The sequence below is a fragment of the Cryptotermes secundus genome, unplaced genomic scaffold (genome assembly GCF_002891405.2).
Source record: "Cryptotermes secundus unplaced genomic scaffold, Csec_1.0 scaffold1863, whole genome shotgun sequence".
Classification (NCBI taxonomy): Eukaryota; Metazoa; Arthropoda; class Insecta; order Blattodea; family Kalotermitidae; genus Cryptotermes; species Cryptotermes secundus.
The window spans coordinates 154,777-167,055 of NW_019725440.1; the positions used below are offsets into that span (position 1 = coordinate 154,777).

General features: G+C 39.0%; 1 protein-coding gene across 2 annotated transcripts in view; it reads left to right on the plus strand.

Annotated features, from left to right (window-relative positions):
- The window catches only part of LOC111863445 (prolow-density lipoprotein receptor-related protein 1), a 273,951-nt gene that overhangs the window by 99,059 nt on the left and 162,613 nt on the right, over nt 1–12,279 (plus strand). For both annotated transcript variants that reach the window (XM_033751069.1, XM_023849788.2), the window contains exons 7-12: nt 460–714; nt 898–1,060; nt 2,487–2,712; nt 7,388–7,559; nt 8,142–8,273; nt 10,232–10,412. In XM_033751069.1, coding sequence (XP_033606960.1) covers nt 460–714; nt 898–1,060; nt 2,487–2,712; nt 7,388–7,559; nt 8,142–8,273; nt 10,232–10,412 — 1,129 coding nt within the window. The remainder of the gene's footprint in view (nt 1–459; nt 715–897; nt 1,061–2,486; nt 2,713–7,387; nt 7,560–8,141; nt 8,274–10,231; nt 10,413–12,279) is intronic.

Here is a 12,279-nt window from a genome sequence, read left to right on the forward strand (position 1 = left end):
AAAATCAGAGGCCAGGGCCCAAGGGGGCTGTAGAACCAGTGAAAAAAAAGTAGTTTGAGATGGAACATTACATAATGACAGGCATCACAATTTCTGTGTTTTCATGACATGTAATTGGAATGATTAAATGAAGAAAGATCATCTAAGCACATTTAAATAATGGTTTGAAATCTAAAGAAGAGAAACTATTAGGGAGACCTAGGCATAGATGTGACACTAATAGTAATATAAATTCCAAGTATGTGGGATGTGAAGATGTCATCTTGAATGAACAGCCTCAGGATGTGGCTGTTGTCAGGTTGTTTGGTGGTGGTGATGAACTGTTATGTTCAACGACAGCAGTTCAGTACTTGTCAGTTGAGCATGAAGGATCTTGTACTGTGAAGTCAGTAATAGGAGTGAATGAAGAGTTTGATGTAAACTAACAAATTAAGATATGCGTCCTCTGGTTTGTTTCAGTGCCAGAAGATGAGCCGCCTAGCATTGTGGTTAGCAGCACAGCAGACATTCGACATATTCACCTTAATGGTTCTTCATACCTTGGGAACAGTTCATTAACTCCACTTCAGACGTTGGCACTGGAATTCAGTCATCGGAATCGCAGTCTTTGTTATGTCCAACATAAACCCAGCAATGCAAAACTCACTTGTGCCAATATTGATAATCTTAATGACTCATGGGATCTTCCTACACCAACCATGTTTCCATTGGATTGTAAGTACAGAGTGTGAAGTTTAAGATATCTGGATAGAAAGTAGATTTAGCATAGTGTTCCAGAGGTCAAAGCCTCTGTAAAAAGTCTCTGAGTAATAAATGTCTTTAATATTTGATACAGTTGGAAAGAGTTGCTGTATTGTTAGTCTGAATAAGGCATGCTAAGCTGAGTTATCTTTTCAGCCGTGACACATATAGCATTGGACTGGATCTCAGGAAACTGGTACTTCTTAGACGATACACGTGAGATGATTTTCCTGTGTAACTCAACAATGAAAGCCTGTGTTATTCTGATTGGAGTGAACCTCAGCAAACCTAGGGGCATAGCATTGGATCCAACCAAAGGGTAAGAAATTTATGTACATGTATTGCAAACTCTTTGAATGATTAGGTTTCAACTTGAAGTACTGATATAATGAATATACAGTGAAACTGCAGTGGATCAAGTGTGACTTATAATGAGGACCTTGTTATAAAAGGTAAAAAAGGTGAAGTTGCTCCTGTGCGTAATTAATTAAGCACTATGCCATGAAGACATAGGGGAGATATTCTTGATCTTGGCACTGACTGGAGGTGAGTGGTCAGCTTCACACCCTGGCTGCTTTACTCCCGGGGAAAGAACCCCCAGTATCTATTAGTAGCGAGGCTGAGTGGGGTCTTGGACCAGCCTGTATAATGTGGAGAGGAGAAAAGCCTTGCCCCTCCTGGGATTCAGACTCTAACCCCTTGGCTGTCCAGCCCATAGTAGTTGCTATACCAGCCATTCTATCCTGGCTTTTGAGGGCTTAATTATAGCAAAAACTCTGCTGGAACCATCAGTTTGTTAGTGTTACATATGTGGAAAATCATCATACAAAATGGGGAGCACACAGTAATGTTGGTTGGTTGAGGTACTATGCTACAAGCCAGAAGGTTGTGGGGATTCCAGATGAAGTCGTTGGATTTTTCAGTTGACCTAATTCTTCCAGCTGCACTGTGGCCCTCGGGGTAACTCAGCCTTTAACAGAAATGAGTACCAGGAATCTTCCTGGGTGTCAAGGGTGGCTGGCGCATAAGGCTGACAACCTCACCGACATCTCTGAGCCGATTGTCTAGAAAATGTGGGAGCCTCTAATGTCTCACAACCTTATGGGCCTCCACAGCCTGCTAATCAGGATTAGCTTTACCTCTTTTATCATATAAAATGAGGGCTTTTCCCCCATAGCTTTATCACGACAAGTAATTTGTAATGAGCAACCACTGATTTCCTTTAATTTCTTACACCAGTTTTACTTGCAGCAAAGTTAGCTACAATTAGCAGTCTGTAAGGGTCCCATTAACCCATCCTTGATTAGGAGAATGTTCACGTTCAAAAATCTGATAGCTGCTTACCCCCACGTTTCTATCACTGAGAAAGGTACATTGCATATAATCTGAATTTCCTCATCAGTCCATTATCTTATTTCTTTGAACAATGTGTTGCATGGCTTACTTACAGAGACAGCTTGCTGTATCTTCCCCTTCTTGCAACACGTGTTCCATTCCCTGAACTCCCACTGTCCTCAGATGAAGTTGCAGAGTACAGCTGCTACACATGTGTATGTTCAAACATTTCTGTCATTAATCGAGATAATTTGCATATCATATACTCCACTCACTGAGAGTGAAAGTACTGTAGTTCTGTGGCAGTGCTTGGCAGCCAGAGGGTTAACTTTGTTTAGAAGAGCTTGTATAACAGATTGGTTAAATGTGACAGTTATTGATATAATCAAAATTTTGTATCTCTTTCTCAGATACATGTTCTTCACCAAATGGGGAGCTTCAAGTCCAATGTTGGAGCGAACTGCACTTGATGGTTCGAACAGAACAACTCTTGTACAACAGAAAATCGTGTATCCATATGGAGTGACAGTTGATTACCCCACGCAGCATGTCTACTGGGTAGACACATACTTAGATTTTGTGGAGAGAATCAACTATGATGGTTCAAACAGGCGAACAGTGAAAAAGGGATTTCCAGTAAGAGTCAGGAAACGTTATCATTGCTTTAGACATTTTAGTATTTTCAGGTTGGAAAATGACTTGGAAAATGACTTGGAAGAAAGGTGGACAAAGATTTACATGATTCTCAGATGATTTTCTGTTGCTTATTATCAAGCTATGGTTACTTGTAGAAGAAGTTTTTATAACAGAACTGTACATGAAATTGGTAAATGCATATTTTTTGTTGAAAATTGGTGTCATATTTGTTGAGCCCTCTGTTTCTCTAAGTCTCCGGCTTCAAATTAAATCTAACCTCGTTTCTGAGGATATGGAAATCAAATGGATTAAGAAATTGGAAGGGCCGTGCCATAGCTCAAGTGGTTAGTTGCTGGCTTCCCACTGTGGTGGCCTGGGTTCGATTCCGGGTCTGGTCAAGTGGGATTTGTGGTGGACAAAGTGGCGCTGGGGCAGGTTTTCTCAGAGTACTTCGGTTTCCCCTGCCAATCTTCTTTCCACCAATTGCTCCACAGTCACCCTCACCTATCATCTGGGGCTGGTACAATAGGCCAGAAGTGGCCACAGTGCAAGGGACTTAGTGCCACCCCACTAGCAATAAAAAAAGAAAAAGTGATTGGAAGTGCATTGCAGTGAAACCTTGATATAAAGAAACTGTATAAAATTAGTGACACTTTTTGTTCTTAATGGACACCCATAACAATGGTGAATAAAATCCGTGATCTGCATCTCCTAGCTCATCACAATGCAGCATTAAGCTGTTTCTCTAGGGTTTGAAGGTGCTCTACAGGGCTTTGTATTCATGTATTTCTTGACGTCCATTATCTAGTATCTTGAAAGGAACACAACATTTTGGAAAGTGAATCTGTTTTTGTCTTCAGATGAAAAGTTTTGGAGGCATGTATTTAGTTAAGTCACCAGACAAGGGCTCTGCTATACCGCAGGCAGTTAGTCACTGGCTTTCCATTGCTGTGGCGTGGTTTCAATCCCAGGTCATGTGAGGTCATTTGTGACAAGTGAACAGGGTGGCCTTGGAGTGGGTTTTCTCTGAGTACTATGTTTCCTTGCCAATTCTCATTCCACCAGTTGCTCCACATTCATTAATCAGCCCGTTATTGACGCTGTATATTCTTGATACTGGCAGCATTGTTAAGTAACTGACTTTAAAATCACAGGACAATCCAAGTGAGTCAATTAAATCTGTATAAGCCACCGTGGTCAGGTTTTAATCACTCACGGAGCCGAGCTCTTCCTAAGAAGCTGGCCAGTTGTGCAGCTACTCAAGAACTTCCCAACATTTTATGGAACTTGAAGGTTTATCGCCATGTTCGCAAGACCCTTCCACTGGTCCCTATCCTGAGCAAGATCAATCCACTTCATACCATTCCATCCTATCTCTCTAAGATACATTTTAATATTATCCACCCACCTACATCTTGGTCTTCCTAGTGGTCTCTTTCTTTTTGTGGCTCTCCCACCACTGACATATATGCATTCCTCTTCCCTCCCATTCATGTTGCATGCCATGCCCATCTCATCCTCCTTGACTTGATCATTCTAGTTATGAAGCTCCTCATTGTGCAGGTTTCTCCAGCCTCCTTTCACTTCATCCTTCTTCAGTCCAAATAGTCTCAGACACCCACACTCTATGTTCTTCCCTTAATATCAGAGACCAAGTTTCACACCTGCACAGAACCACAGGCAAAATTATAGTTATGTACAGTAAAACTTGGTTATAGCAACATCGGTTTCTGCGACACCTTGTCTATTGCGTCAAATATTCAATGGTACGAACTAATTCCTCATAAAGTAACTGTTTTTATACCTTGCTTAGTACGACATGCACAAATGCATCAACTTCGTATGTAACGTCATTTTCATTCCTGAATTTCTCTGATATTGTGGGAAAGTTCGATGTGTCTGCCCACCCTCACTTTCTCTACTTGCTGACGTGACTGTCCTGGAAGAATACGACCGCGGGCTGCAAGAGGAGCGTGGGTTTTATGCGAAAACAAGGGTGTGGGGTGGGACTGCGTGAATAGTGCAAGAGGACGCGGCAGGTTGTTAACTGCATTCCTTTCCTAGAATCTTGTCTAACAGGACCTCACATTGTCTACTTACCCTATAGTGTTCCTGCCTAAACCCAGAGAAGTACAGTAGCGAAAACATGGCAATGAAAAGGAAAGTTTTAAGCATTGAAGAGAAAGTTAAAGTGATTCGTGAAATAGAAAATGGAAGGAAAAAAGCTGATCTATGCCGCGAATTTGGTTTGGTGAATTCTACAGTACAAACGATATGGAGAATCCATATTAATTCCACGTTAATGTTACGTTAGTCTGTACTTAACTACGTATTTCACTAAAAAATGTAACATTTTAACTCGGTTTTTGGTAGATTTTTACGTGACTAACATAAGGCTACTGTGGAAGTGCTCATTTCGGTTACAACGACATTCGTTTATAACGACACTATTTTTAGGTCCCTTTGATGGCGTTATAACCAAGTTCTACTGTATATTCTAATTTGGGCCAGGTTTTAATAAGGGAGGTAATTGAATATTTTCAGTAAAAATTGTGGAATTTTACCCTTGAAGATCTAAAAGTGAGAAGAAAAAATAGAAAACAAACCAACCGAACCAAGATGCTAACCCAGGAATATGGACACGAAGGAAACTCGAATTGACATGGTTATACAGTATAGTACTTAAGTAAATTGAGCAAATATTACAAAATAAGTAGGGCACATGTTTTTATACATTTTTTTTCATATGGGGCTCAGTAGTCACGTATTTCTTGGGTTGGTTTCTCCTCTTGGGCAGATGTTTTGTACTTCTAATGCATACAAATTTCTTGCAGTAATTTGGGGTTTTACTACTTTTTTTCTGAATACGGCAGCTGTGTTATAAACGTGATTAGCTATTTCACTGTATTGTTCATTGCTGTAATAACACTGGTAGAGCAGTATTACTTCTGTCTGAAGTAGTTATAATGGAGATATGAAAACAACTGTGAATAGTATCTGAGCTGAAACTTTAAGCATTTTCTGAGGCTGAACATATTGTCTTGTACCCACAACTGACTGCTTCCTAGGACCTGTCCTTTATAAGTAAATGTTATACCCACTGTTTGCTGTGTGCCCACAAGTCCCATCCACACGCTTACTTCTATTTTGTGGTGTTCTCATAAGTCATAATTCACTGTACTCACTTGTGACATTGAACATGTCATCTCATGTCAGTTTCGTTCAGTTCGTAAAGAAATTGAAGCAGACTAGTTCTTATGTGTGTATGCTATATTACACACTTGTTCAAAATGCTGCCTGTTCACTTGACAGTCCATTCAATGGCACTTTATGCATATTAATGCCCCCCCCCCTGAAATGGCAGAACCATACTTTGCAAAATTTCTGATCTTTAATCTTGCTGTAAAATGATTATCTTTGCCTTCATCATTGCTTCCTCAGTTGGGTGCACCAATCCCTCTTTCTTGACAAAATAACCAAAAAGAGCCTGAATTCCAAATTTTCCTTCCCAGCCTTCTGCATTTGTTTCTGTGTTACTGGCCTTCCATCACAAAGAACAGCTGATCACATTTTGTCTTTACCCTTTAAAATAGTGAAACAGAAATCACTTCATTCTGTTTCCCTGTTGTGTTCTTTGATGAGTTGCCAAATTGATAAAGGCATGTTACTTCAAGCTTCATTTGTAGTTATTTGACGATACTGTCTGTAACTGAAATAGCGTACCCTCAAATGGTTGAATGGTAGTGAATTATAAATTGGAATAGATGTGGAAGCAAGTGGTCATAGCCTAATTTAAGATATAATCCTGCAATTTGCCTGGAGGAACTGAGGAAAACCATGAAACCCCCTACTCGAGATAATCGGTGTCCTAACAGATATCCATACCAGACACCTGAATGCATGTGAAAAGCACTATCACTTGACCGACCTTATTTAGTCTCAAGCTTTGTATTTAAGTCCAATCATTTATATTCTGTTTGTATAGTTAGGGTTGAATAGTTTTTAACTTAAAGTACATGACATAACAATCACAGAAAAATTTCCAACTCCCATTGACTAACCATGTGACACAATACACACTAAAACAAGCTGTTAGACCAAAGAGATAGTTTGGAGGACATCACATGTCAGGCATTTCTCATTGGCTAAAATTTTAGGGCTGAAGGAAGGTCCTGACAGATCTGGAATGTGTACCTCTGTGAACCTCCAGCTTGAAGTAACATCAGAATCAGAGCCGATTTCAAGTCAGTGAAAGAAGTTATAATTTGCTAGAAATTGCTTATTGTATTGAGGATTCCTGTAAAAAGAACCTTATTTTATGTGAAAATTTTCCATATATGCAAACTTAAATTGATGGTACAAAGACTTTGCTGACTGTATTGAGTTTCTCAGAATAGGTTGTGTTCGACCTTTCATTTGAATGAATTTACTTGTCGGAGGTTTACATTGAAATCTGTCATTTGAACATACATCAGTCTAATTTTATATATGGATGTAACTTGATGTTTGCTTATATTTTGTTAATAATACATATAATATAAATGTATTGGTTTTCACTTGTGTATTTAATAATTAAAATTTAAAATAAATGTCATTGAAAATTGTTTTATTCTGCTAGGCTGAACATTATTTGTTTCTTCTTGATCATATGACATAATATTATTGTATGCTACAGGTGCAGAACTTGTATGATATCACAGTTTTTGAGAACAATCTGTATGTGACAAGTTGGCGCAATCAGAGCATCATTCGGCTTCATAAGTTCAACTCAGATGAGTATGAGACTGTGGCTAACCTCAGCCGTCCATTTGCTATCCACGTTTTCCATAGACAGCGGCAGCCAGAAGGTGAGTTTCCACAAAAGCCCTATAGTCCCAGCCTTCAGTTGTGTATTTTTGTAAGTGGTTTATAAATAGTCACTACTCTACAGGTATTAAAGTGCACTGTGTTGTTGTTGACAAGTCTGTTCTCTCTTTCTACCTGACTATTTTCAGGAAAGTCCTTTTTATATGAATTTAATATTAACTTCACTAGGAACTTATGTGCACATTTGGTCTATATATAAGAAGTAAATACAACTTGAAAAGGTATTTGTATTTGAAGGAATGAAACTTGCTTCAGATATTTGAAAATATATTATGCATCACTCCATGCCTAAATGTTTTTCTAAACTCCACAGCTGAGTACGGAGAAGACTCATTTCCTTAGACAAATACTCTAGAAACTATTCATAAACTAGCAGATTGTTTAGAGCAGTGGAAATTTCTACCTACAACTTAAATGTTACTGTGTGGTCAAGTGAAGGAAATTAATTAATTCATGGCACACCTAAATTGTTACAAATTCATGTTCCTCTGTTAATTTTTATGAAGGTCTTGTGAGTATAACTTTGAGAACATCTGTGTAATGTATCATTTGTATTTTTTTAGAATCGCATCTATGCAGTTTCAATAATGGTGGCTGCCAACATATCTGCATTCCATCATGGAAGAAAGGACATCCTGTGGTGCAGTGTTTGTGTAAGGCAGGTTACAGGTCCATGCCGACTGGACATTGTGTGGGTCAGTAATTTAGTCCCTTCTTCCAATTGAAAAATTTGTTAGTTTATTAACATAGGTGTTTTGTTTGCTGAAATGGGACAATGAAGAATGTGGGGATTGGGCTGCCAGATGCCTTGAAATTTTCTGGCAGAATCCTGGAATTTAGTAATGGTGTTTGATATCTAGACATAAAGTCTTTATTATAGTGTATTTGTCTCATATTGTAAACGTGTTGTATAGTCATAGTCTTTCTCCATTAACTTTGTAAGACATCTTTACTTCTCTTGTGGTCTGACTCTGCTGCTTATTACAAATTATACATTTCAAACCAAAGTTTCCTGTCATAGCTTAGATTTAGCAGAGAATTGCAAAGCTGTTGTGTCATTTGCTCCATGCTCCTGCCAATTTATAGGGCACCTATAGCTATTGAATACTGTACGGTAATTATAATGGATTTTTTCTGTGCAGTTTGAGTCCTCATCCCTAGTTTCCTATTTTAATTGAGCAAGCTTTCATGTCTTAATTTAAGTGTTGTTCATTGAAACAACTTAACTAGGGCCTGTCATACATGAGGGGATATTTACACCGCTGCAGTCCATGTGGCGTGTGTTCTAGGCCAGCTTCGATCCTGCTGCATCTTAGGATAACTGTAACTGGGATCTGGATTCACTGCATGGTACAAACACACGTGTGGGAAGAATGCTTCCATAGATGACACCCACCTTGAGAAGTCCTTGCACATCGTCACTTATATTGGAATAGCCAACTTTTCGGGTTGGTCAGATGGATCAACAGATTTGAGAGGAGACACAACATTGTTTACAGATGTAAGCAGGAGTCTTGACAAGAAAGTTTGGAAGAATGGAAAAATTACTGATGATTTCAAGAAATTGAAGTTTATGACCTCTGTGATATGTATAATACTGATGAAACCAGTCTGTTTTTCAGTCTACAACCTAGCAAAACCTTCACTTTTCAAGGAGATTTTTGCCGTGGTGGTGTAAAATCTGAACGCCTGGTTGCTGCACTACTCCCATGCAGTGCTGATGCTAGTGATAAACTGTCACTTCTTTTAAGTGGAAGATATAAAGGCTTCAAGAATGTGAAGAGACTACCTAAAAATATGAAGCTAATACAAATTCTTTGATGACTACCAAACTACACAACTAAATAGAAAGCTGGGTGCTAAAAATTGCAAAATCTTACTTTTCATTTATCAGTGTGCTGCCCGCCCGAAGAACACCACATTTCTCTGCAACATCAAAGTTGTATTTCTCCCAGCTAAGTGTACCAGCAAACTGCAACCTTTGGATTTGCTAGTCATCCATACATTCTAGTCCCATAACAGAAGACAGTTGATTCAGACAGTCATGACAGATGGAGGACTGCTCCAAGATGCTACACAGATGAAGCTGGATATGTTATCTGCAGTGCAGTTCATAGCAGAATCCTAGAGATAGGTAACACCCACTACAGTCAAGAATTCCTTTGTGAAGTGTGATTTTTCAGTTGATCATATTAACAGCAATGATGACAGTGCAGTGGAACTCAGTGAAGATGAAGAGAATGACTGGCACAGTTTGCAGCCTATTGGAGTGCAGTTTGAGGACTGTACAGCATGTGACAGTGCTCTTGAGTTTTGTGGGCTCCGGAGTGTTGACCAGGTGTAACTGAACCCCAATCTGACTCACTGACTGGCTGACTTGTTTATAACAATTTGGCATGAATCATGCAGAAAACATTATTCCTCTGTTGCTGTTTATGGGCCTCTGCCTAGTAACAGCCGTTGTATAGTCGGCATATTTCACAGTTGTCTAGCAGCGGGTCTACATGCCTCAATGTTATAGGTTAAAGTGGTAATTTTTCATCATCTACTCTACTTATTGAAGATGGTCACAGAATTAAAAATACCTTGCCCTCCAGTCGTATATAGTCATAGTACTCGGTTGGTGAAATCTTTGTCCTTATTTTGTTCCCAGTGGCCAAACAGTCACAGTTCTTGCTGTTTGGAAAAGCTCGGCCAGCAATGATAAAGGGAATCTCACTGACTGGAAAACAGAGACCACAAGAAGTGATGATTCCTGTCATGGATTTGTCACGACCAGCCGCATTGGACTATGATGTCAGAACACAGTACATTTACTACTCTGATGTCCAGAGGTAACCAGGAGGGAAGGAATGTGATATTTCTTTTCCCACTTGAACACTATATTTAATTTCTTGAAGTTTTCTGTAAGCTGTGTGGCATGAACATTCATAGGTGTGGCAAATTTTTTATTAAAAAAGAATGCAAATTTTCAAAAAGCTCTAGTTTACAAGCATGTGGAATGTTCACAAGATGATAACCTACTCAACAATTTTCTTTTTTCTGAAGTCATGTTTCCTGTTCTTCTCATGCTCAGTGTTACGTTCAGTATTTGAACACAACACTGAACCAGTAGATTTGTGATTTCTGACAAATTTCCAAATGTGCATACCAATTAAAGGAAATCACTGCTTGCATTCATTCATTCAGGAATTTGGCAGTTTCAATGCTCCAGCTATCAGATCATGAGACATTTAATCCTATAGTAAGGTAAGGCTGTGTGGTTGTTCCTGTTCTTAATTAAGTGCCAAGCCATGAATGTATATGTAGGGGTAGAATGGTGCATGCTTATGGCTACTTTAACCCTCGGGTAAAGACTCCTGATATTGGATTAGAGACTGGATGGCTGCAGAGCTGATCTGAACACTGTTGCCATTTATGAAATCAAACTTTGATCCCTTGGTTGTCCAGCTCCTAGCGTTTAATTACCAAAACAATAAAATTGTCTGGGAAAGGTTAGTGTGTCTCTCATATAGTAGTTATTTAGACTTTATGGTTACTGTATGTCTAGGCCATGCCAGAGCTCAAGTGGTTAGTCACTGGCTTCCCATTGTGGCAGCCCGGGTTCGATCCCGGGTCTGGTCAAGTGGTATTTGTGGTGGACAAAGTGGCTCTGGGGCAGGTTTTCTCAGAGTACTTTGGTTTCCCCTGCCAATCTTCATTCCACCAATTGCTCCACAATCACCCTCACCTATCATCTGGGGCTGGTACAATAGGCCAGAAGTGGCCACAGTACAAGGGACTTAGTCCCGCCTCACTAGCAATAACAAAAAAAAAAAGAAATACTGTATATCCCTATCAGGCTCAGGACAACCAAATCTGATTTATGAGCAGAATTATATCTTATGAACATATTGTAAACCTAGATATAATTTGTAGCTATGTTAGTTACTGTGAGCAGTTTCGGTGGTTATAAATGTTTTTGTAATTGTGACCGTTTTAATTTAAAGGCGCAAAAAATGGTGTCACTAATAAAAAGAGTCCCTGTTATCCTACTTCATGGTTATAGTTCTTTAAGTGCACAACTGCGCAAGTCAAGACATTGGCTAAGATTAAGACAGTAATCTTCATAGTCACCACTGTGAGAACCTCAGATCTTGAAAGATGTTGGTTCACACTGCATTGTAACACACAAACATTTGAATCTCATAAGGTGTGAATGTATAGATACCTGCCTCTGCCAACAACTTCTTAATCATCATTTCTGCCACAAGAATGTGCTACAAGCAGAAAACAAAAAAGTAGGAAAATAATTCTTTTTATGTTATCTCTATTTTCATTAACCTTTATCGGACGAACGTCATCATATGATGTCGTTAAAAGTTAGGGCAGCTGGCCAAACGTCATCATATGATGTCGCGGATTCCACGCGTGTAAGGTTTATTTAATATTATATTAAAAATATAAATTCTTGTTCTATTTACATGATTTTTGGTCACCACCTTTATAAGGAGACAGCCTTCCTTCCTGCATGATCTAATGTAATCTAGCGACGTCATGTGACGTTAAAAGTAAGGATAAATTGAAGAACGACATCATATGATGTCCCGCATTCCGCGCGTGTAAAGATTTTTTTTAAATTAAATTTAAAATATAAATTGTTGTTCTATTTACATAATTTTTGGTCACAACCTTTATAAGGTGACAGCCTTCCCTCCTGCG